Source organism: Coprinopsis cinerea (assembly GCF_000182895.1).
Source record: "Coprinopsis cinerea okayama7#130 chromosome 4 map unlocalized cont3.4, whole genome shotgun sequence".
Taxonomy (NCBI): Eukaryota; Fungi; Basidiomycota; class Agaricomycetes; order Agaricales; family Psathyrellaceae; genus Coprinopsis; species Coprinopsis cinerea.
Genome location: NW_003307541.1, coordinates 3,318,062 through 3,343,546, shown reverse-complemented (window position 1 = coordinate 3,343,546; position 25,485 = coordinate 3,318,062). Strand labels below are relative to the sequence as shown.

Below are 25,485 nucleotides of genomic sequence, written 5' to 3'. Positions count from 1 at the left end.
CTGCAGTTTTCATTCGTATCATTAGACCAAGAGAAATCACTTGATTGCACCGGTGACACTATCCTACGCCCCCTTCCCGCCCTCCATTTCCGCCGGAGTTGGGCACTCTATGCCAGTAGCTTGGCCTGGTTTACCACTGTGCATGTACCACGTCTGACGGAGCTGTGACTGCATTTATGCGGACTTTCGCTGCAAATACCTGCGTTAAACCCATAGAACCTCCGAGGGCTTACCGCTTTTGGTCATCCCGGCTACCAGTAAAAATGACCCGATGATTCAGAAACAGGAACTAAGGTGTTCCTTAAACACTTATGACGAAATGATCTCGCATAATGGGCCAAGCTGCCGAGCTGTAAGGTTCAGAAGTCTTCTGCGACACCATCGTAAATTTGACTGGTATGTAGGATCAAGGATTTTACATTTCCAAAGATGGAAGAATCTACTTAGGTACTTCAGGTGGTTGTGTACGGTACGATCAATATGGTATAAGTAACAAGACGTTCAACATTGTATACTATAAGTAATGGGGACAAGTAAATATAAGACTTAAAGACATGTCAAGGTTAGCGAGACTGAGATAAATCTATGTACGGAGCAGATCGGCAATGAACTCGGCGCTGCGGGATTCGATTGCCTTGTGAAACTTGCGAATAGACGGGTGCCCTCTTTGACTACTCTTCCATTCGGTGTATGTGAGCGGTTGGGCCTCCGATTTTTCAATCTTCTCAAGCCTGTTCAAGTACCATCTCTCCCTGCGTTGACACCACCGTCCGTAGTTTTCTCCACACTCTTCTTTCTCATAGTATCTCGTCAAAGGCCACCAAGATTTTAACGCAACCTGTCCATCCTCTATGAGTGGAAATCAGTGACGGACCAAGCGAATCGGAAAGAGGAAAAAACTTACGGTCAATGCATTCGTAGGCCCCGCACAAGAGATCCAACTCATCAAGGGTAAGCCCATCCTCTACAAGATCACAAGAACCGTCAAGTGGAACAGACATCATGGCCCCACAGCCTGTCGCGGGCTTCAAGGCATCGGATAAGCCGAGAGTAGCAATCGCAAGCCTCCAAACCATGCCACCGCGCCGCAGAGCCGCCTGCATATTGGGTTTCTGAAGCAGGACGGTCCGGGTATGGATGTAGCTCTCGTAGTCTTCCTGGGTGAAATAATGTTCCCGTTTCCTGGTGGGCAGGCGGTGGACGATCGGGCATTTGTAGCGGCGAGGGACGAGCATGCGCCTAGGTAGGAATATCTTGAATGAGACACCCTGCTCTACCAGGCTCATGGCAGTATCAACGATGTTTGACGTCTCAAGAAGTCGCGCGACCAATAGCGCATCATGAGCATTGCGGACGGCAAGCTTCCAAGGGACGGGAGAGTGAGGGGGGTCGAAAAAGTACAGCCGATCCACTGAATCCCCTTCTCCAATGTCTGCTCTTTTCTTCTCGTCAGGGGAAAGAGTGTAGATGCTGATAACCTTCACTGAAGAAGTGACCTTCAAGCATTTGACATTGTCATTTTTGAGGTCCCAGGTTGATTGCGGTGGGAGCTTCCCTTGCATGAGGGCCTGGACGAATGAGATGGCGGCTGCAAAGTGGGGTGTGTTGAAGTATGCCTCAGGCCGGTCCTCGTCCTTCGCCATCCCCACCAAACGCAGGAAAAGCCCTCGAGGAGCGCGAGCCAAATTCTCCATATTCGCTTGGTCCGTCAGAAGGGGAGGGACGAATCCGTAGAACAGTCCAAGAATCCTAGAGACTTCATCCTGCAAGCTGGCGGCGAGTCTATCCCAAGGATCAACATAATAAATGGTCACGTTTTCTTCGTTTCGGACCAGGGTAGGAACGGCATTCGAAATAGGAGGCAAGGGCTCGAAGATGTTACCATGTGAGCCGTCGAAAGGGGAAGAGGGGAATGTGTCGGCGGAGTCGTTGCTTGTGCCAATGGAAGTGGGTGAGGTGGGCCGAGGCAATTTCGAGGCCTTCACTTCCTCAGTACCTTCGTCGCTGTCGTCTACAGGCTCGCCACTCGAAGTAGAGGTCTTGTTGGGTTGGGGGACGGAAGGGGTGAAGTAATTCTCGAAGTAGTCAGAGTCATCATCCGAATCGCCTTCAACTATCACAACCCTCTCATGTTGAGATGGTCCGCTCGATTCTCCCCATTCATCACAACAATCCCATTCTTGACAGAACGGATCGTACTTCCTCTGGTTGGCCCGATACCTGGACAGGGTCTCTGCGCTGTATTTTTTCGTGGTTGGCTGCCGTTGCCAGACTCGACTGTCGTCGTCGGAGCGGACCCATTCGAAAACCCGGACATTGGAATAGGCTGGGTTGGCTGCACGAGCCTCGCGTCTTTGGCGATCTTTCGGGGTCTCCCTTTCCATCATCCTGCGATGTAGTTGTTCATGACGTTCGAAATGAAGTTCCCAAGCAGGCCGTCCCGCTGGCTGTATATCAACAGCAGGTGGCTGCGAGCTTGGGATAGCTTCGGCTTCTAGAGGAGGTGGATTGGCCGCGAGTGGATCGACTGGTGCTTGTCGACTACTGGCGGCGGGTTCCGGGGGAAGAGCGATGGCCGGGCGCGGAGGTGGAGTGCGTTTCGTATGGTCATCGTAGGGGTACCAGATGGGAACGTGGAAATGTTCGAACCAAAGCGGCGGTGGCTGATCGGGGTGAAATGCAAGAGAAGGAAGGATGGATCCTAGCCGTGGACAGTTGCAGGAGTAATCGAGGATTTGCGTGTTGTGTATTTGGTCGAGAAACGATGGGTCCACATGTCCGACCAGTACTTCGTGCCAAGGTGGCATCCCATGATACCCATTAAACAACCTTTTCTCCTGCTTCCATCGGGCCATGGCGGTGAGGTACGACAATGCACCCATCCAGACCGCAAACCAGTCGCGAGACGCCTTGAGGCACTTAAAATATCTGGGCTTGTCCGACGCGTTGAACTTCCAGCAATACCCGTGAGCCCAGGGCATAAATGGCAGGACCATCGGGATTTCGTAGGATGACTTGAGCTTCGTAACTGCCTTGTAGAGCTCTCGCTCTATCCATTTCCAGATTTCCATCATATCTGACGGCATTCTAATCTTGTCTGCGTTGTTGTCATCAGGGACGGGGTCCGGGATGATGTTGAGCCAATCGAAAGGATATCCTCGAAAATTGGGCTGCATTGGAAGAAATGACGTCCACCCGAACGCCATGTCCCAAGGACGAGGTTCGAGGAGCAAGTCACGATATTTGGATTTCTTACGGCCGGCCTTTGTTACTTCTTGGAACGGGTTTCTCGTTTCCTCGAGGTTGATTCTAATGTCCCTGAGGCAGTTGGGAGAATACCACGTTCGGTCCTCCCATGTTAATATCCGCGACGGCATCTCTACAAGCAGGAATACACTTAGTACTCTCAAGATTGCGGAGGTCGAGGCAGTAATCTACTTACTGCGTATCTTCGCCGTTTAAAGCCTGCTTTTGTGACCAAACACGGTGTTCCAGCTCTACACTTCGAAATAGTTTCGAACACTGAAGGAGACTGCGAGTCCGAGCCGTGGGCGTCTGAAATCAGAGAAGACAGAAGATACAGGGAGAGAGTAGCTGTTTCGAAATGGATTCGAACACAACTAACTGCTCTGAAGAGACAGTGGCCAGTAACTTGCCCAGTCGACTGTCATGAGAGCAGGATATAACCTTGAACGGTGGCAATTCCTGAGATGGGGCATATCACAGCCACTGATGGCAACTGCACTGACCTCATAGCAACCGTTACAGACCGTTACCGACTTGCATACTCACTCTGCCTTATACCTCCACCATCCTGACTATTGGGTGTGTTTCGCTCGAAGCGTTTCGAGGAAGCCACCCGGCAGTCTCTCAAATGGCGATGCGCTCGAATAGTTTCTTCGAGGCATAGCTGGGTGATGATTAGGGGCTTTGGGCCCTTTAAACCCATAGAAGGCGGCGATTCCGAGATAGGCATCGCGATTTCTATCAAGGCGGAAAGAGCATTCAGCTACAGGCCTGAGCTACATTGGGACACCAAGACGCTTACTTTTCTCTATCAGTTCTATCAAATCGGATCTCTTCTCTCTTGTGCAAGACCTTGTTTATCCGATGCGGTTCTTTTTTGGATGATTAGGACGTCGTTCCCGTCGACAAGTCATCGCACGGTACAGCTCTTCTCTCCCCGTTTACCATGGCCCGCTTCTACCCACCCAATACGAATCGCATTTGCTTCCCCCCCGAGCGGCCTCCGAGTCCACCTATCCAAGGAGAGGGTGTTTTGATAACCAATCGCACAATTTTCCCTCGCAATCCAGACGCCGATACTCAGACTTGTCAAGCCGATGACCAGGGGTCTGAAAGTACGTCCGCTCCATTACATATTGGATTAAATTGACTTCAACGCGCATAGGTGTCCTGGATCAATCGCTGAACCTCTCTCCCATCACGAGAGATATACTGCCACCCCGAGCGTTGACTCCCTATTTCCCCTTCAAGAGCGTTGAAGATTCCAGGCGACCGAAGCCCCCACAACCCCGTGGTCCTGTTGGCAAGCCAGGTTCCGGGGGTTATTCGTTGCCAGATACGCTTAAATGGGACCCTCAATCGTATCGGGACGTTCAGGTGAGTAGACAACCCAATTCGAAGACCAGGAGTTAATCAGCTAACGTCTACAGAACGCCTTGCACAGAATCGCAAATGTGCGTCTGAGGGGACATCGAACGTACGAACAACACGATGTTTCTCAACGAAACCAGTACATTCACGATGTGAGAACCTTCGTCCCCATACGTTTCCGAGAAGTATCCTCATTTCTACCAGGCGGTGACCTTGTTTCCCTTCCTCAAGCTTTACGAGCGTGCATGGCCTGCACAAGGCTTCGCGGAAACCTACTTAAAGAACAGGGTCAACACACTGTCCCAGTCACCGTGAACAACGTGATAGGAACAATCCATCGCAATCGATACCATCGCGATACCCTCGACATTTTCTTCTTACCCTATCACGTGTATATCGCAATTGTGGTGTTAACTGTTGCTACCACGCTACCTATAACTGAATCGATCGTGCTATCTTCGTTTGATCACTTCTTCTTGCCCTCAGTCCTGTGCTCGTATCATCTTCGAGGCAGTACTACGGACCGTCCTAAGAACCCCCTCCCGCGATTTGCATTGTGCTCGACAGCATTCTAGAGACAGTGTAATCGCTTCCCCATGCCTATATGCACTTGTACCAAATGCAGTCGGTTCACAGTGGTTGACCCTGTGTCACAACAAGAGGTTTCGGGCAACCAAGTAAGCAAAAAGCTGCTCAAGCGACATCGACGAGAGGAACTTTTGCGGCAATTTGAAGGCTCTGACGACGAGCTTGCTGTTGAAGAACTAGTTTCTCGGCGCACTTTGAGTGACGACAATGTTCGGTCTCGCTTCTCTCGCCGTGCTTTCTTTTCCGAAGGGACGGGTGAATTATCTGAGGAGGAAGAGAGTCTGGATGGCGATAGTGGATCTGACGATGGTTATCCGCCTTCTCGTACAACAGATGGTAAGCTTTCCCCCATTCAATTCGATCAGGTATTTATTCACTGGCCTTTAATTCAGAAAAGAGACTCAAGCGTCAATTGGAGGGCTGGTCTGCTGAATTCAGCCGGAAAAAGACCAACATGTCGAGAATACTTGCGACGATGGAAATCGTCTTCACGGGTGACGTCTCGTCGGACCAGCAGCCTCCCCAGCTTTCCTATCGACAGTGCGGCCCCCTTGTTCTATACATTGATTGGCTTCGAAGCACTTTAAAGGACCTTGCCGGGATGGTGTTGCTTGGGGAAGGAGATTTGCGCGACCTGAAGAATGGTCTTCTTGAAAAGGTTCAAGGTGAACTACACGCAATGGAAGCCTTAATTCATGCTGCCTGGACGGACCAGCGTGCCCAGAGGCTGAAGCAATCCGCTAACGTTCCCGAGATTATCAACTGTGGTGAGTTTGGTTTCTTGCTTCAGTTCTCGCAGCGCCTTACAAATGCGATAGGCCGTCTCCAACTTTCACGCTCGCGGATGGATGCCTTGCTCGAGCCCATCTTCCTCTGTACCATAACAGTTGTCGTTTTGCATCTCATTTCAGCACTTCCGCGGAACCCAAGCAATTTCACGCTCGTTATGCTCAAAAGTATCGTGTCGGCAGCTTGCGTTTCATATGTTAGGAAGTGCGGGATTCGTACATCGCAGGCCATACTACCACCCCTGCAAGCCCTCGGCGGGGAGAATGCAATCCCTTCCGATATCCGTACCGCCATGAAAGAACTAGACCTCGACCCGGAGATTGTCACGTATGCGTGTTGTCCCTCATGCTTCTATCTTTACCCACCAATGGAGAATGATGGTACCACGATGCGATATCCTACCGTGTGTACAGCTCGACGGTTCCTCAACATTTGCAACGCCAGACTGACGAAACCAGGAGCACCAGGGTCCCCTCCCGTCCCCATCAAACCTTTTACTTACCAGCCCTTCGAATCCTGGCTCTCCCGGATGCTTGCGAGGCCAGACTTCACAAACGGCCTTGAGACGACGTCGAGGTCCTGGTCGGACACTGTCACATCCGTCTGCAGTGACATTTTCGGTGGGCGGGCATTGAGAGACCTTCTTTGGAGCGATGGAAAGCCTTTCGTGAAGCGGCTCGATCGGGAACTGCGCCTGGTGTTTACCATGAACATAGATTGGTTTAATCCGCTGGGGAGAAAGACTTCAGGGAAACATGGATCCATCGGTGCCATCTACATGGTGTGCATGAATCTCCCTCCGTATATGCGCTATCGTGTCGAAAATGTATATCTTGCCGGCATTATTCCGGGGCCACGCGAACCGACCGTTAACACTCTAAACCACGTCTTGACTCCGCTCATCACCCGGCTCGTTCAGATGTGGAACCCTGGGGTTTTCTTTTCATGGACGGCAGCCCATCCATTCGGATGTCTGGTTCGCTGTGCTGTTATCGCCTTAGTGTGCGATCTACCGGCCTTACGGAAGGCTGCCGGATTCGTATCCCATGCCGCACACCTTTTCTGCTCATTTTGCCAACTTCTGAGGAAGGATATTGCCAACCTAAATCCCGCAAGCTGGCCTCGTCGAACCTTCGCCGATTTTAAGGCAGCTGCCGAACGATACAGGGATGCACCCAATCAAGCCATTCAAAAGTCGGAGCTGGCTGCCAATGGAGTGCGCTGGACGCAGTTTCTCCTCCTCCCTTACTGGGACACGAAATACGCTTCGTTGGATTCCATGCACAACCTCCTTCTCGGTAACCTTGCTTTCCACACCAGACGGCTTTTAGGGATGGATCATGTCGTCGCTCCGCACAAAACAATGAAGCCACATGCAACCTCAGAGCAGCAAGCAAACATTGACAGCATATATTCGAATTTGACCATGTCCGAGATCGACGTACCCGCCCTCCGCAAGATTCGCCTGACTTATATTGCGGCCTTCATTGCCATGAACAATATTCAGATTTCGAAAAAGAAACCCACGAAACAGGACATGATCGATGCATTGATTACCTGGGTAAGTTTCCCATTTTTTTCGCCCGCCTCGCACATCGCTGACGTGCATTCCAGAAACAGGAGAACCCTACAGCCACACCTCTGAAGCCACCAGCCCATCCCACACCGGTCGTCAATCTTCCTTTGCCGCGAGACGACTTCGTTGCTCTTGATGGCCTAGTTCTCCAGGAGATTCGGAAGGACATTGCAAAAACGACATTCCCGTCTTGGATGACGCCTCCCCCTGCCACGCTGGGCGATGCCAGCTTCGGAAAGCTCAGTGCTGATGGCTGGAGAGTGACCTGCACCGTCAGTCTCGTTATCACCCTCGTCCGTTTGTGGGGCCACCAACCGCAGGCAACTCGCCTGAAAAAGATCCTCGATAACTACGTCAAGTTAGTAACGGTCGTATTGTGGGCTACTCGGAGGACGATGACCGAAGATCGCATTAAACTGGTGGAGGACAGTGCATACCAATACCTCGAGTCTTTGATCGAGCTATGGGGAGAAAACCGCCTCAAACCCAATCATCATCTCATGCTGCACTTGGGTGAGTGCATCAGGTTGTTTGGGCCTGTACACGGGTGGTGGACCTTCGCATTTGAACGATACAACGGATTAATTCAAGGGATCAACACAAACTTCAAGTTTGGTAAGTGCGTGATCCATGGTCAACTCGACATAACATAATTGACATCCTGCAGGTCAAATGGAATCCACATTCATGCGAACATTTTGCCGATCCGCTAACCTCCGAATCCTTCTATCCTCCCTCGATGGCTCGCCACTGGCGGACACCGTTCGGTCCACGTTTCAGGAGTACTTTGGCTCTCAATTTACCGGTTCCCTAACCAGCGACATTCGTTTGATGGGCGGGGGAGACAATGTGGACACACGGCCTGAATGGAAGGAAACAACTGCTTCGAATAGTGCGCTGACACAATCCATCTACTCTGCCTTGTCCGATCGCATCCAACTCATGCACCCAGGGCAGACGGTCAACCACGCTAACCTCGTTCAACAAGCTAAGCACGTCTGGGGTGGAGGTGTTTGTTTCTCGCCCGCTCACGTTTCGGAGGGTAACTCTAAGATCCTCTTCAACTGGCCGGCTCATGAAGATTGGGGTCCTCTTCCGGGCAATATCCAGGCGATCTTTGTTCATAAACGAATTGTAGGCGGCCATATGCACATGGAATTTTTCTTCGCTGTTAAGCCGTTTGCACCGTTGGAAGACGAGGAAGTTGTCAAGGACCCCTTCCATCAATACCCCGCGCTCCAATGCGGCTTGTTCAGATACGGTCTGATTGACCCCATCGTACTTTGCCAGAGGGACATTGTATGCCACGCGGCCACATGTCCTTACGAGTCCTCGGACTTGCCGGGCGATATACGAATCGTGGTCTCATTGAATCGGGTCAGTAATCTTACTTGTTATCATTTATTGTTGGCGCTGAAACGATACATATTATATATAGGCCTAGCCTATCTGGCTGCGCTGGTTCCCTGCCGAGAGCTGCCTCGCGCTTGATGCTCTGGTGCTGGTGCTGGTGCTGATCGCTGCCCTGCGCTGGATGCTGGTGCCTGATCGCTGGTGGTCGCTGGTCGCCCCGTCTTGGCATGAGTTCCCTTTCTGGGTCCCCATAAGCGGACCACAAAGTTTGCCTTTCCGCATCGGTGCGGGGACCCGAACTTTGATCGTAAAGTATACCTTTTTTAGCATGTTTCTGGTCCTAGATTGTTTAAATGACACATAAAATTTTATTAATCGCTTTCGGTCCCGGGAACACGTACGGAAAGGGTAAGTTTGATGACCACTTTTTAGCAGGGGTCGGGTTCGTAAAAATTTAGTATAACTTGTGTATTTAAAGTGAGACTTTTCCACATCGCGTGAGTATGAATTTGTCCGCGCCTTTCCTGAAGCGGAAGCAATCTGGAAAGGTGTCTATTCTAAGAGTATTTTACACATAGGGAAATCCAGCGGTGTCCCTTGTGTATGGGTTACACAGGTGAAAGCAGTAAAATGACGTCGCTGTCTTACATCATATCACCTGACACCAAAGCAGCAATTGGTCCCTAGTAATGCCGGTCAATCATCTTCCTCATCATCTTCACGTCCTCTCGGCCCGCCCATCTCTCTCATCATGACGTCCACACCACCACGGAACCGTCTTTCCCCAACGGTTCTCCATGTAGTTAACTTCCAGCCCTCTAACCTAACCCGCCATGCATGGGATAGGGACCTTTTTCTGCTCATTGTTGATCACCACGTCGTTGTCATATCAACCACCGCCCATCCGGGGCATTCACCACTCCAACCCGTGTTTACACTCGATTTTCTCCACCACACTACACTATATCCCTTAAACTATCGTCGCTTGCCCTTCCCTACAGATGGGTCTATCCAGTCCTCCAACAACTCAAGTCCCTCCTTTGATCCTCCTTCCTCTCCGTTCCCCCCTAACTCTGCCCAACCCTTCCATTTATCCCCAGGACAACTAGGCGGAACCGACACCACTTCCCGTATCACCGCAGCAAGAAATTCAACCAGTCCACCACCTCCTCTCGATGAACCATATTCCCCCGACTTCTCATCGCATACGTTGCATTACTCTCTCAACGTGCCCTTGTCCGTGCTATTGATCTATCAAACGCATTATGTCGCGAGGGAGTCCCATTATCCCGCCTATCGACTTGTTAACCATCTGTAGTTCAACAATCACCATCATGCCACGTTACACCCAATATGACTGTGATTCTGCCATCCATCCTTCCTGCTCCCCAATGTAACCTATTCTTAATTGCTCTCCAATAACTACAGTCCTCTGCTGATGTCTTCATTCCAATCGACTCCTCCGTACAAAATCATGCACCCTGCGCTTGTTATCGTAAGGTAGCATTGTGATTTCTAGGCGCTTCACCGACTCTTACCTTGTTCAACTCGGAATGAACTTCCCGTGGTATCCCTGTTCCTACATCCGCGTGAAGGTGAGTCTGCACTTGAAATGATGTCCTCCGTACTCTATAATAATCCGTTCTAACCGAGACCATAGCGCGAAAAATAACCCAACTGCACTGTTTACAAAATGATGTATAACAGCAACACCGCCCTTCTACCCCGTCCATCTATTAACTTTCGACTCCAATTTCCATCTGTGACATTTCCCTCGAACTCGGCCTCGTTCGAGATCGACATGCTGTCGTGGTAGAAGACCTCACCGCCAGGAGAAATCACCCGGCTGACGAAATGGTTACCTCCGGCGTATATAACTCCTGCTAGCCTGTATGACGTGGTCTCATCCGCGCAAGTGTGGGTTACTGCCACATCCATCGTCTCAGATCCATCGCACATTACCCACATCCATGGCGTTTTTGTGGATTGCAACCAACAGTTCCCATGTCCTCGAGGGCAAAACCGATCCCGCGCCTCTTTCTGGGATAGCCCTATAGACGTAGAAGTACAGGGGGGCAGGTAAGTGATCAAATCAATAGGTTCCAGAAGGCCGGTAGGGAAACTTTGATTGCAATACTCGCAGATAAGGGCTAGCGGTGCCTCCAGGTTTGACCACCCCACCATGGAAAACAGGATCCCGCGAATATCGTATTCCCGCCGCCCTGCCGCGAATTCTGGTCCTGCGACTCCTCTAATCATGTGGCGGAACGCATTCCGAACATCAGTGACCTCGAGATAACCTGCAAGCACGTCTTCTACATCCCTACTCATTCTTTGCAATATTGGGACGCCACTGTTCGTCATGAACGCCATCCACTTCTTTTCCCATTGGCAAAGATTGAAGATTATGCACACGATAGTATCGTAAGCGCAACTTGGGTCGCTCCAATCCCAACTCGGTCCCTGAGGCGAACTATTAGCCCCCGCCGTTCTCCTGCGAAAGACTCCTTGGTTGGAAACCTGCGTCCGTCTGCGCTTGGCATCGTGCTCCAGGTTCTGCGATGGACATTCATTCCTCTCCTTACGTTTCCCCGTTTGAACGCTGTCCTTATGTTGTGATTCATCGTCATCATTTCCGTCGACAATTCCTTTCCACTCCTTGTAGGCTTTCAGTGTATCCATTCGGCCGGTATGCAGAATACCTTCGGGCAGCTCATTGCGGTAGACAAGGTCCGTTATCTCATCTAAATGCTTTAATGCTCTGTACTCCATGGCTAGGTCTTTATCGAGTACGCCTCTGACGTCCGAATCCGCGAAGTCTTCCAAAATCACAGTCCCTGCGGCACTAGTACCTCGAGACAAGCACACGTATATCGCTTGGAAACTACGGCATTGGCCAATATCCACCACATTTATCTCTCGCGACTTTGCCTGAGAAGAATAGTCGGTCATGCTGAAGTTTGGCAATACAGGCACCTGATGTCTGCTGATGCACGCGAAGTCCCTGTCGTCCACTCCTGTTTTCGCTCTCATTGTTGTGCTTATCTTCGTTATAGGCACCACGTTTTCCGGTAGGTAAGGAATCTTTATCTTCTTGGGGGGGTTGGTCAATTTCACGAACAGGACGTCTAAGCAATCATGGTCCTTCCAAACTGGATGTCGATGGGCTACCCAACCCGCCACCGTTCCCTCCTGCCCTTTGGTAATGCAAAGCTCCGTCGCGACGTTATACCGGATACAAACAGGCATTCCCAAACAAAGAATCAATCGACCAGCCACCAGCTTGCTCGTGTGGGAGGGCATTGACCACAGTTTCTCCTGTGTGTTTCTATCCATGTAAGTCAATCGGATCCTTCTACCTCTCTTTGGTGTCCGGGAAAGTTTATCCGAAACAGGCTTGTCAATAGAGTAGAAGGAGTGCAGAGAGCGCCCGCTCTCCTCCGCGAAGCGCTCACTGTACAACTCGTTGTACCCGTCCTTGTCTGCGTTCAAGGACGTAATGATGGACGCAAACCTAAATTTCTCATCATTGAGGTCAATTCTCGGATTGGCTTCCGCTACGCGGGACCTTAAGAATTGAATATCATCGTCGTCGCAATTGAAGTACCGCAGATTTTCCAAGGCTTTACGAAATTTTGTATCCTCATCGCTTTCCTCCGATTGGCGCATATTCTTTTTGAGTATCACCACCGATGTGATCTGCATCCATGCTCGCTTGCCTATACTGTTGTGTTGCTCGGAGAGATTCTGTCGGGGCGTCTGGTATTCACTAACTTTCCGGCTGTACAACGAGTGTCCTGTCGTAGGAGGCAATTGAGCAAAATCTCCCGCAAAGATTATGTTGATCCCTCCAAATGGCAGGTCCGCCCTATTCCTTGCGTCGCATAGTCTCCTCGAAATGCGATACATATCATAACATGACATCATCGATATCTCGTCCATGAAAATGTAGTTTACGCATTCTAATTGTGTCCTCAGTTCGTCTACACGCTTCGGAATGTCTTGTTCTCTCTCTCCGGGGAATATCTTTAAGTAGGAATGATAAGTTGAGCCGTCTATAAGGGAAGCGGCGTTTCCTGTCGGAGCCAAAACAACTATACGGTATTCTTCCTTTCTCCCTTTGAAGAAGTCAATTATTCCTTTCAACACACGAGATTTCCCGGTACCTCCCATCCCTCCGATATACATTTTCAGTTGCTCGCTGCCGCCGCTCAGAGCATGATTACAGACTATATTGAACGCCTTCTCCTGCTCGTAGTTAAAAGTATACCTTCCCTTAATGCTATTCAAGAGTTCTTGATTTGACTTTACGGCTTCGGAATTGAAAAGGTGAAAATCTTTTGTAAGGTAGGAGCCCGGCATAACAAAAACGATCTTACGCTTCTTTATAGCATGCCACGCCGATTCCGCTTCTGTCTCGTCGCCATCTTCCCCAGGGCGATTAAGTATAATTCCACCGTATTTCGACTGCAGGATTTTCTTTCTCGTGTTATCAACAACCTTCTTCCATTGGTCACCGGATAATTTTTTTGTAACCTTAATCTTTTCCCAGTCGTCATGGAACACCCCCCTCTGGTTATCTCCAAGTCTCCATCCTGCGCGAGAAAGGGTGTCCAGAGATTTCCTAGCACACTCAGAGCGGGGTTCGTTCATCCGATCATCTGACTCGTCCATCCGCTTCTCGGCTTCGCATTCGTCAATGCCGTATATGTCGTCATTCTCTTCATCTCCGTCCTCGAATCCAACACCTTCGACGTTCTCCTGCGCGGACCCGTGGATGGGGAGGTTTTTTATTTGCTGTTGAAAATCGTCGCGCGCATCGTAGCATTCATAACGAAGATTGAGGTTAGAAATTAAACGCCTTTCCCTGTCCGTAAAGGCTTGGCCCGCATACGTCTCTTTCCATGACGCACCGGCCGCTTTCAAATCTAGAGGTTTTCTCCACGGCTTGAATATGGTCAACATAGCGCATGCCCATTCATCCAAGTCACCTTCGTCTTTCCGCGGTAGCAAGGGACCTAAGAAGTTTGGGATCACCGTCTGTCGCCGACTCGGGTCGACTGTTACCACATGACTTCTATGCAAAGGGTGACTTTCCTGGTAGTGGTGATACTGCCTCATTTTTTCTGCACCCATTTTTCGCAACTGACTCTTCGTAGTTCTCACCGCGCACTGTATCCAATCGTAAAGGGAAATTTTCTCGTATTTTCTGGGCCTTGCTCTATAGTCGTCCAAACTCGACTTCCCGATGAAGGAACCCGAATTCTGGTGTATGGGAACGACTTCATTTCCTTCGTCAGGTGTAATATCATCCTTTTCGGGTTCAATTTCCTCATCACCGTCTTCTGATTCACTCGAGCCGTCTTCGGAAAACCCTACGCCCTGTTGTTGCGTAGGCAGTTCATCCTCCATATCGTCTCCACGATCTAAACCCTTTTCGAAGGCATCCCATGTCCTCCATACGTAGTTAAAAAAAGATTTCCAATAAAAAGGCACGAACGTGTGACTACAATAGCTATCCGGGATGCCCAAAAGGTGCAGTGCCGCCATAGGGGCCCCTATCTCTATCTTCGAAGTCAGACTGTTAACTGTCTTCATGATGAGTTTACGACCGGCGTTCAGCGCATCATCACCTGTCAAGTCGGGGCTTAGGAGGCTGTTGTGTCTTTCAAACACATCATAAGAAGTTGAGAAAATCTGGTATGTCTTCAAACTTGGTTTTGTTATGTAGTCGGTCACATACCCTATAACAGCTTTCATTGCAGTCCCCGACAGCAAAGAGGAGACATCTGTATTACATCTCATCAAATACGTGAGCTCGGGGGTCAAAGTATTCATCATAGACTCCAATTTCTTGATATTTATATGCCCATCTTTGGGGTCCACCTCCGACTTCTCGAAGGTGGGACGAGGAAACCTTGCCGTACATCTCCCGTCCTTGTTCAAGCAACCTTTCGCTGTTGCATGTACTTTAGCTTCGTTACCACTGTTCTTGGAAGTCTCCCGCTTTGCGTAGCACGTGTGTATGTGAGACCGTAGAATTAGGTCGTCTACCTGTAGTTTAAATCTCTGGAACCATTCTTGTAATTTGGCGCATTCAACACAATTGCAATCGCCCTCGGAACTGCATTCCACATCCGGAGGAGCGGTCGGAAGAGTAAGTGTCGGGTCCTCGTAGCTATCGTCTGTTCGCTCCAGGCTGTCCAAAGCCTCCGCGACTTTGTCAAGAGGGCCCGTTAAACACTCCCCAACCTGGCAGTCCTCCAGGTACGCAATCAACCGTTTCTGGAATTCACCCCCTTCATCAAGCAAGCGACGACGGATTTCCTGTGGCGATGGTGTCCCTACAATCCAAACAACGAAATGGCCGTGCAACGATTGCCGCCCTTGCTGTTCAACGGAACCCCAGTAGCCACTCGTACGCCCATAACGTCCTCCCCTTTCATTATTCCAACCAAGTACGTGCTTGATAAACAGTTCGACAAGAAAATGAAAGAAACGAGCACATGCTACCGGGTTAAGAGACGCAATTTTCTGCCTTACTGATGCCGGAAGGATCTCCGCATCGAAAATGTTGCAAGATGGGTCGCCTCGGTATATGCTGATTGGATGCTTCTGATCTACTGGGGATATGGTGATGTACCACGGGGGCAATCCTTTTGCGTATGACATCGACCACACCTTTGTCCGATCTGCCTGTTTACTGGCCAACGACCCTCCGACAGAGATACTCACTGACTTGATAGCATCGAGCAAGGCAAAACATCTCCTTTCTTCGTCGGTTTCCGGAGTTACGTGTCCCCCCGCCTCCATACGCTCGGAGATGTCTCGCAGAGCAGCAGGATTGATATCTCTTATCTTCTTGGCTAGGGAAGGGAAATTTCTGCGCTTGGCCAAAATGAAGCTTTTAGAGGATCCCTCTTTTATCTGATCGTGATTGAAGGCGACGATAACAAACTGGGCATCTTGTTGAAAGCGTCTGTCATAATAGTTCAATAACCATCGCTTATGCGATGATTCCGAAAGAATGCCGTTCAGTGTTGCCTGTCCTATGGCCCCCTTTCCAAACGGAAAGAGCCAAGGGAACATCTGCGGATACAGACCTGGATTTCTATAAATAGATTCGGGGTCGTCTCCGTGCGCAACCGCCAGGGCGGCCCCGCCTTCTTTCAAGAATCGTAATGCATGGATCTTCCTTTGATTGACCGTCATTGCAGCGAATGCATCACCAGTCAACCCGTGCACTCTGTAGGGGCAGGGACCTGTTTCCGTTCCCTCCTCCAAATCTGTTTCGTGGACACTAGCCGCCGTGGGTATAATGTTCCCTTCATCATCTTCGATCGGATGGTACAGAACTTCGACAGGCGCTTTGTTCTCCTTGTAGCTGCCAAGCGCCTCATGGTCGATTTGGACGTCCCAGTACTCATCGTGGTTAGCTTGCAGCCACTCAAGAGCTTCCAGGACTTTGGTACGCCGAACCATCATCGGTGTTCTGCGGAAGTCGTCTTCTGTTGGCGGGGCTGATCCAACAAATATGAACACCAGAACATCGTCGAGCTCTCTTCGATGAGGAGGGAGTTTCTTATAAATCTTAGGGGTGGGATTCGCGTAAGATACCACGTTTGCCACCATTTTCCTATGGCCACTAGCCACACGCACAATCGAACGGTTATGCCTCACTTTCGCGACGAGCAAGCGCTCGGTGTACGTTAAGCAAGTCAAGCATTCGGGTACGTCTCCCAGCCAAAGACCGTTTGCGAGAGCATTTCTAGGTCTCCTCCCCTTAGAGAGACTATCGTCACACCCAACGCACACTTTGGAAGATCGTGTGTCTAAAATTGGCCCTTCAACGCTTATCCGTTCAGTCGACCTTGCCTTTCTCTCGATCACCGCCACGTCGGCTTCTATGAGTGGTTCCAGAGAGTATCTAGTACTGTCGAACATCAGCAGGTCCCTGTCCCTGTACAGCTGGGCACAAACCATACAATGCCCTTCCTTAAGATTTCCTTCGTCACAGTCGGCCACAAAGTCTCTGATTATTCGCGCCTTTTCTTTGAGAGAAAGCGGCGGCGGAGGAAAGGAATCCGGCGGTTCGCAATCATCGCCGGGGGGCCACTCGAACGTCTCCGGATCACTATCGGAAATGTAATCCAGTTCATCAACTGTCCTCAAACCTTTGAAGACACAAAACAGACCAGGGCATTGGCCAGGCTCGCAGTGGTGCAACATAAACTGTTCAACTATCATTGGTAGAGTCCAACGAGAAGCCACTTTCATGCCATGGCACTTCGCGAAGGTAACCGCTGCCCCCTTCTTCAATTTTCTCGCCAACATCACCGGAGGCACAGCTACCAGAATCCCTTCGGGGATTTCGTTGGGTATCTCGCTGTAGGCCGCGACAACCGAAGCACCTCCTGAAACCTCTCCGTACTGGTCCGCATCCAGACCGAGTTGTTGCATTTCGTCCGCTGTGAAAGATTTGAGCTCTTGGATCAGTGAGCCATACTCTATGACGGCATGCTTCATGGAATCGACTTTGTACGGTGCTAAAACACAAACAAAGGCATCACACCCTGCGCATTCATGTTCACGAAGCCGTTGTAGCACCAGGGGGCGCGTATCTTTTGATGTGCATGGAAGTGAATGTAGTCGAGCAATCAACTTCAAAAGATATAGATTCACTCTAGATGTTAGCTCCTCCATTGGCAAAGAAATTGCCACAGCTCCATCTCTTTTGCTCAATTCCACATTTGCATGTGCCTCACTTACATAGTCACATATCTCGTACTGAAGAAACTCCAGATCTGTTACCCCTGTCAATTCCCGTATTTCTGTCGCCGTAAGGGCAGACCTCTTCAGTGCCATTATTCTATAGTCAATGCCTGAAGCAGTTTCTCTTTTCCCTGTGGATTGACCACAATTATATTTACGGCAACGTTAACAACGTCGCAGGTAACCGTTAGGTCAACGAATAAAGGAGAGGAACGACGAAGCAAAAATTCAGTTCGCCTGGGGACTGTTACCTAATCATTTCCCAATGAGGCAACAATCGATGTCGCGCGCTAAAGCCAAGTATATGAACACCAGGTGAAAACCACGTACCGTTCGCTCCTGGCGAAGAACTACAGGCAAGATAAGCGCAGCATAAAAACTAGTTATTCAAAGATATGGACTTTCAGATAGTGAAACGCTACAGCTGCTCGTAGGCTACTAATGCCAAATTCGCCGTTTGGGGAAGCAGAACTTTAATGTGTGTCGAAGTGAGCGGTCCGTCAACCCAACCATCCAACCCATTGAGCCGAGGGTCTGTTTTAATCACTGTCTCGAGCTCTTCCCTCCCCCCACTATCCCACCTGAACCCCGATCCGGGTTTCCACAACTGGAACAGAAGCGTAACGGTAAAACCAGTGTTGTTGACGGCATGCCTTGTAAGTTCCTGGTCCAGGTCGACCCACCCTTCGTCTGTCACAAGCCTTCCGACGTCATACAAGAACAAGCCCACATAAAGCAGTTTCAAAGTCACGTTTCTAAGGTGAGGAGCATTGATGTGCTTGAGGAAACGTGTGAACCCCGCCAATGGTCGTTGTCGCGCTCCATGCGCCCGTGCGTACTGAGTGCGCATATTCAGATTCTGGAGACTGTGAAGACTAAGTGACGCTGTATCCCCTTGCAGAGCGTGCCAGTTGGCTTAGGATGACATGAGCAAGTAACCCCCCGCACGATTGAAACGAACATGCCATTGTTCGATACCCCCGAGACGTCCACGTCCAAATTCCGTAGAATTGCCCCAGCCCCTCGTAAGACACGGATAAAATCTCTAATACGAGGTTCACTGTCGCAATCAGTTGACAAATCTGATACGTCGCCCAATCGAACACAGTCCAGGACACCGTCCTTTACATTGTCGCCAATCCCTGCCTCCCCCTTTCGACGAGAATATGTCAGACGACGTGTAGACACCACACCACCATCCCTCTCTTCTGATGCGCTGGGGGCCAATGTGACATCCACCAATTCCAAGCAATGCAAAGAAGGGAACACTTGAAAGATGCATGCATTCAGGAACCGCAGGTTTTGGATGATGACAGTGCGGAGACCCCGGGCGATGGGAGACAGGAGCGATGGCGTGATGGAGGATGCGTCGACACCTTCTGCGTTGGACCCTTTTATTGTTAACGCCGTGAGCTTGTTCACCGCCCCCAACTGATTGAGTGCGATCAGGCAGTGGTGGATGGTGAATATTCCTTCCATCTCCTCCAGTCGCCGTTCTAACCAATGGTGAAGATCGGGGCTTCTCAGCATTATGCGAACCTCGTGAAATAGCAGGGGCTGTGATAAATCGGCGAACTTGCGGCAAGTTGTGGAAAGGTTGGCCACATCGTCGCTACCATCGCCCTCGTCCCACAGGTGTTGTACGATCATAGCCAGCAGTTCAGCAGGAAGGTTCGAAAGCATCGTTGATGACAATGGTGAACGCAGAAGTGCATGGTGTATTGTTGCGGCCAAAGCCACCCAGTCTCACCTAGAGCTCCACCACGTCACCGCCCACAAGTCGAGACAACGGCCACACGACAAGTTCAGATAGGAGAGAGAAGTATGTGCTATTAAACGAATCGTAACGTACTTTTAGGCAACAAAGCAAAGAGTAATATGCTATGACGGCGACCAGCGCCAATACCAAACCATGCTTTTTATAGGTAAGTAAATTCAGTGTCAATCTGTATCGTTTACCGCCTCACAGTCACCATCGTCATCCGCAACCTCCCCATCGTCTTGGCCATCTTCGACCTCGGACAAGGCCTCCTCGACAGGAGCCGGCAAAGCGAGAAGTAGCACGAATTGGATGTTGAAGGTGACGTGTTTCTTGCCTGTACTTGGTGACAGGTAGGTGCCCACGGTGTGAGCCACGACTACACAGGATCCCACAGGGATCTCTTCTTCCCACCGGGGCAGCTTGTGAACGTTATCCAAATCGGAGGAAAAGTTGAAGTCGGGGTGCTCGCGCAAATCGTATACCGGTACTAAACAAAGATGTCAGACTCCAAACGAGATTAGTGTTGTAGAACCAGACCAACCGTCGGCAGTGTTGTCCAAAGAAAAGCCGTTAGTCCTGACGTTCGTGTCCCCTTCGTTGTCGTCCTCCTTTTCTCGAGCTCCTCTGGAAAACAAATGGCTTTTGCCTGTTCGGGTGTCTGTATAAGCATAGTCAATCAAGAGTGAGCGATCTAAACTGTGATTGAATCCACGTACCTCCCAGAGCAAAGTTCGTCCTCGTCGCGATCTGAAGAGCGTTCATACCGAGTTGCGCCGAAAGAGTTGAGGAGTGTAGAATGTTGCAGATAGCCGCCTGGTACATGTCGAATTCCCCAAGCATAGGAATAATGTTGACGAATTTTTGACGAAGTTCCTTCCCATCCGGCTCACAGAGCTGTGATTTGTCGAGGTAACCCAACAGCAGACCGACGGCAGGACGATTACCGATGTACACGTGGTAACGGCCCTTCTTCGTCCCCTGTTTCTTTGCGGTGAATAATGTCGTTGGCGCCCGGCAGAAGTTCACCATGGCCTTGTGGCGAACGAACGTGACAGCGCGCAAAAGAAGCCTAACTGATAGTCAGGACCACGGCATGAAACGTCATCAGAGGTGCTTACCCTTCGTACAGGTCGGGGCATTGTTCACCCCAGTGGGCGAAAACAAAGTACCCCGGACCCTTGCTCTTCGTCCACTTGGTGAAAACAGCCGGCCTACCGAAGGTGAGACAAGGGGGAAATCAATCGTGAGCGGTATGACTTACTGGAGACTGTTCTCTAGGCCCCCGTAGCCCTCTTCCAGTACAGCGTCTCGGTCCATGGTCGGCTTGACTCCGCAGACGTTGGGAGGGCGGCATTTCGGAAGGTTTCCAGGCAAGTCCCAGAGATCCCTGGCCTTTGACGAGGCAGGGCGTCCCCGCATAGCATCTTTGAATGTTCTTCGAGGGTTGGAAGAAGTTGAGCTTGAAGCAGGATCCGGCGTTTGGGTAGATGACGACGATTGTCTGCCCGAAGTAGTGGATACGACGTCAGGTTTTGAATGCCCGCATTCGGAGGGGGCAGAGACCCACGCGCTGGGGGACGGCTTGGACGTAGCGCTACCAGTTGAGGGGCCGGGATTTTGGAGGGCTCGGGACGGCGGCTTCGTTTTGGGAGCAGCGGAAACCAGAGGTTTCGGGCGGGGAACGGGACCCTTGCGCTTTTTGAGCGTCACATTCGGGCCATCATTTGGTGCATTCGATGCTGTAGGCGTTGAAGGAGTTCCCGGCAGAGTAACAGGGGGCACCGGCTTGGACATTGCTATCGAAGGAACGTTCGATGTATGGACAGGCGAAGGAGTCAAGAGGGGTGTTGGCAAGGATGCGGCGGCCATATATGAGAAAGGTGTGGAAGGTACGGGGAGCTGTCTGTTGGAGGGACCTGGTACCGAGAGAGGCGCATGATGCGAGGACATTAGAGTGGCAGAAAATGCCTCAAGTTGCGCCTTGTAAAGGGATTCTTCCCACAAACGCCGGGACTCTTCGATGGCACGCCTACGCGGATCGTAATCAACGACCAGTTTCAGTACACGATACTGATGGGCCCTCACCTTATGAGGTCTCTCGTTCGAGGGTCGTCCTCGTCGTTCGTATTAGCAACGATGGTGTCCGGAGAGGCGCTGTCGTCCTCGTGGGGATCGCGGGCCTTGGTCTTGCCCTGTCTGATAGCCTCCCGTCGCTTTTGATCGTTCACAGAGATCGTTTCTGGTGTTGCGAGGGAGTTGGAGGGTGTAGCGGGGGAATTTCTGAAGCGGACATAAGCACCCTTAACTCAAAAGTCACTCGAAAGGTACTTACGCAATGGCGGGCGTTGCGTCTTTCTGAGACTGGCTCGGCCCTGTTTGTCGACGACTTGCTACTACCTCGTCACTTCCATCGACGCGGGACCTCTTAGAACGGCGTGGGATGTATTCGTCGCTTGCGGACGATGCAGAGTCCGAGTCGTAGTACGATGAGGAGCATGAGGAGGGGGAGCGGCGGCGCTTCGTATGACGACGGCTTCGTCGGTGTGAGCGAGATGATCGTCGGGATCGGTCTCGTCTTCTTCGCTCTCGGTGTCGCTTGTTGGATTTAGCGGCACTACGTTGGCGGGAACATGCTTCGTCTTCCTCGGCGGAGTCATGCGAGGGAGAGGGTGATCGCGAGGACGAAGGCACTCGGCGGGAGCGCTTGCGTGGTCGTGTTGGACGATTATTGGAAGACCTGAGGAGGTCAACATCGGTGAATTGCATTAACCTCAGCAGTCGAGATATGTACCGTTTCCTAGGTGTATCGTCGTCGTCATCTTCTGCATTATGGTCCGAGGAGGGTTCATCGTTTCTGAATGCGAACCGTAATGAGAAATGGGACGAAAGGCCAAGCAGAACGACTGACATGAAGGGATCGGTGCGATCGTAATCGTTAGGCTCACTGTGTTCACTTTCATCGTCATCCTCGTCGCAATCATCTTCTGCTTCGTCGTCAATTAAAGGTTCAACGTTGGCAGCAAGTACCTGTAAGTAATCGTCGCAGCTGCTAGATGTCAGTCATACGGATTAGAAATGGACGGATTCAATACGTACTCGGAGGAGTCCTCGAGTACATCGGGTACCTCAATAGGCTCTTGTTCATTGCTGTCGACGTGATCCCTCTCGATTTGCCTGATAACGGGTTCTCTGTGATGGGCTTTCAATTGGCGTCCTATTTAAAGGAGTTGGATCTGTGCTTACATCGACTCAATCAAAGAGTTCGTCCGTCGTATCGCCTCAGGCCCTGGGGGACCTGGAGGGGGCCCCAGCGTTGGGTGGTGTTGGAGGCCGGGGCTGGCGACAAGGAGGCGGACCCTCCTAACACTCCCGCCTTCGCCAAGGGCTTCAGAAGACGTTTGGTGAAGCACGCGGGAGGGGACATCTTCAGTTCGCGGAGAAGGAGCGTTGTCGTCGGTAGCGGTGGTTGATGGTTCTACGGTGCTATTCGAAACCGCGGGAGCCAGCGGAAGGGCGAAGGTCAGGGAACCCGACGAGGAGTCTCCCTGTATCGGTAGGGCGGGCCTGATTGAAGTAGACTGCATATAGGCATGACACAGAGAACATGAATGGGGACGCACATTAAGGAGTTGGGAGCATCATGGCAGGTTGCAACGTGACCCGGAGAACCTTGGGTGACGCCGTTGTGTTCGCTGGCGTTGTGGTCGTTTGAAGGACGACGAGATTGTTTACTTTTTGCCGGTTGTTTTCGTTTTGGACTAAGGGGCCTGTCACTGAACAAATCTTTATGAGGGTTAGGCTTTTATACTTACGTCGGTAGATTAGTTTTGGATGTGTTGGAGGTCTGAGAAGACTGAGCACGGCTTCGACTGAACCAAGGAGAATGACGTTAGTTCCAAGGCGACGTCGATTAACCGGCAACGATACCCACGTGACTCTGCGATTGGGCGCATCCTGCTCAGGCTGGGCGATCAAGTCTTCTTTGGCATCAGGTTGCCTGCAGCTCACACCACGCTCGTCAATGGCTTACAAGAATCACAAACCACGCACTCCTCACCTTTTTTCCTTGGCGGATGGATCACCTTCTTGGTCCCTGTTACTGTTAATCATCTGGTTCAGTCGCTAGCCTGGCGAGGAAGAGGAAGACATCGAACCTGGGGGGAACGGGGACAGCGTGAACCACGATGGCGTCGTCGGCCAAGGTAAGGGATGGTATCAAGCGCGCCGGAGCCGACCTGAAAGCAGTCGTTAAGATCTATATACAGCAATAGCGAAGAAGAGTGCGCACTTGTCGCGTGGTTCTTCAACGACGGTGCCTTCTGCCCCCCTGGTACCAGAACGTACAATCAGACACACATCAAGGCCGGATTTGGACAAGTGCACGCACGAATTTTCCTCTGGCGGGGAGGCACCCGTCGAGACCAGGGGATTGGGGTTTTGGAAGGAAGCAGGCACAGAAGATTGAGATTCGGCGGACATTGAGATTGCGGGTTCAGGTCAGTAGTGCGAGATTGTCACAAGGGTTGTAAGGAAAACTTTCGTTCTCATCCATTCTCAATGCCGCCATTTTATACACCGCTCACCATTCCTTTACACACGTTTGTACCCCAGTTTTTTTTTTATGGCGCTAATATGTACCCGACCTCGGTGGCGGGTACGATCGATCGACGGGGAGAGTCCAAGCAACCGCCGCATCTTTCGTGCGGTCGATGCTCCCGCCAGGGTCTGGGTCCGGACAAAAACCTTATAACGCACAAGTCCTTGAAGCGGCCAGGAAACGACGTATCTTGTATCAGTCATGAACACCCGATACGACAAGGAGAAAGCTGGTGAGTCCCTTCGAGATTAACTTTCTGAGGATAACACTCTTGAACCGGTATACATACAGGCAGTCGAGTTAGGCAGCTTTTCGAAGGCCAGGAAGAGACCGCTTCCCAAGGGACCATCATGTTGGACTCATTCGAGGTGCGAAACCTATCCGTAACGCCAACGTGATTCTAACCTTTTCGCAGAAATCCGCGTGTAAAGTCGTAGGATTTGAATACCCAAGAGCGTTTCGCCTTATGCAAGTAGACGGTATGGAGGAAACAGAACTTCACTTCAAGTTCTTCGGCGTGCTGTGCGATAGGAATCTGCCGCCGTTGACTCATGTCCCGTACGCTCTCTACCATTGCGCCGTATACAGTTCTCTGACTAAATGTAGTCGACGACGGGACGCTGGTACCATACGCAATCTTCGCCAACACGTGCGAATCACCGGGCTGGGGGACGAGCACTTCCAGCGAGTAGCGGACAGTGTTTTCAGCGCTCAAACCTTGTTCTGCGACAGCCTCGGAGGTCCACGACAGGTTACGCCCCCTAGTTCATTGCCCTACGAAGGTTTTACGACCATCGATGCACACGCTCGATACTTTACGGACAGAACGGCGAACCCTTTCGAAAGTCATCAGCCGTTTCTACCGGGGGTGGATCCCAACAACATCCTAGAGTCTCTTCGAGGGGAGAAGTTCATTCACACTATGGATAATCAAGTCGAATATGCGGTCAGGGTAGAGAACGACGGGGAGAACCCCAGGTGAGTAATCACCGCTCGAATCTCCGGCGGAGGGGAGTTACCTCTCAAGTGTTATAACCAGGTACAAGGCGTTCAGTCCTGCCGATTTTGGAATCGGCGATGTCGTAGAAGTTACAGTGTCCTTCATGGCGGTCCCTATCAAAGGCGGCGTGTACAAGTTCATGACTGTCCTTAAAGGACTATGCTTGGTGGACAAAAGTATTCGTGAGGTATGTCGTATTCTAGATGTTGTACAAGTCGACTGATGTCAAGGCTTGCGACCAGGCTTCTCAGCAGCTGAACCCACCCATTGAGGTCGTATCAGGGCGAAGCAACGTCCTGCGGAAGCGAAGGATCTTTCTGGACGACGAAGAAGTTAAGGAGGCGCAGCAGAGGCTTCAAAAGCTTCGGATGGCATAGGTGTTCATAGGATGGTCATTCCCGTATTTTAAACGTGTACACAGGTTGTGCAAT

At 51.0% G+C, this 25,485-nt stretch overlaps 6 protein-coding genes across 6 annotated transcripts; 2 read left to right on the top strand and 4 right to left on the bottom strand.

Moving 5' to 3' along the window:
• Window positions 1-583: 583 nt before the first annotated feature.
• CC1G_04096 (hypothetical protein) lies at window positions 584-3,377 on the bottom strand (the record flags this gene model as incomplete). Its single annotated transcript, XM_001836731.2, has 2 exons — window positions 584-849; window positions 905-3,377. 2 exons carry the CDS (start codon window positions 3,375-3,377, stop codon window positions 584-586), a joined length of 2,739 nt encoding a protein of 912 aa, XP_001836783.2.
• An 815-nt stretch (window positions 3,378-4,192) lies between these two features.
• CC1G_04095 (hypothetical protein) lies at window positions 4,193-4,932 on the top strand (the record flags this gene model as incomplete). The annotated part of the gene is made up of 4 exons (XM_001836730.2): window positions 4,193-4,361; window positions 4,412-4,623; window positions 4,677-4,700; window positions 4,822-4,932. The coding sequence occupies 4 exons, from the start codon at window positions 4,193-4,195 to the stop codon at window positions 4,930-4,932; spliced, it is 516 nt and encodes a 171-aa protein (XP_001836782.2).
• Window positions 4,933-10,865: 5,933 nt separating this feature from the next.
• On the bottom strand, window positions 10,866-17,449 carry CC1G_04093 (hypothetical protein; the record flags this gene model as incomplete). The annotated part of the gene is made up of 2 exons (XM_001836728.2): window positions 10,866-10,974; window positions 11,061-17,449. The coding sequence occupies 2 exons, from the start codon at window positions 17,447-17,449 to the stop codon at window positions 10,866-10,868; spliced, it is 6,498 nt and encodes a 2,165-aa protein (XP_001836780.2).
• A 664-nt stretch (window positions 17,450-18,113) lies between these two features.
• CC1G_04092 (hypothetical protein) lies at window positions 18,114-19,378 on the bottom strand (the record flags this gene model as incomplete). The annotated part of the gene is made up of 2 exons (XM_001836727.2): window positions 18,114-18,533; window positions 18,644-19,378. 2 exons carry the CDS (start codon window positions 19,376-19,378, stop codon window positions 18,114-18,116), a joined length of 1,155 nt encoding a protein of 384 aa, XP_001836779.2.
• Window positions 19,379-19,636: 258 nt separating this feature from the next.
• Window positions 19,637-23,936, bottom strand: CC1G_04091 (hypothetical protein; the record flags this gene model as incomplete). The annotated part of the gene is made up of 17 exons (XM_001836726.2): window positions 19,637-19,944; window positions 19,999-20,115; window positions 20,174-20,526; window positions 20,576-20,668; window positions 20,719-21,486; window positions 21,543-21,737; window positions 21,790-22,311; window positions 22,366-22,503; window positions 22,554-22,646; window positions 22,701-23,021; window positions 23,078-23,215; window positions 23,270-23,326; window positions 23,389-23,454; window positions 23,515-23,556; window positions 23,612-23,692; window positions 23,746-23,784; window positions 23,845-23,936. The coding sequence occupies 17 exons, from the start codon at window positions 23,934-23,936 to the stop codon at window positions 19,637-19,639; spliced, it is 3,423 nt and encodes a 1,140-aa protein (XP_001836778.2).
• Window positions 23,937-24,255: 319 nt separating this feature from the next.
• Window positions 24,256-25,431, top strand: CC1G_04090 (hypothetical protein; the record flags this gene model as incomplete). Its single annotated transcript, XM_001836725.1, has 6 exons — window positions 24,256-24,286; window positions 24,346-24,422; window positions 24,470-24,612; window positions 24,661-25,032; window positions 25,094-25,241; window positions 25,297-25,431. The coding sequence occupies 6 exons, from the start codon at window positions 24,256-24,258 to the stop codon at window positions 25,429-25,431; spliced, it is 906 nt and encodes a 301-aa protein (XP_001836777.1).
• Window positions 25,432-25,485: the final 54 nt, after the last annotated feature.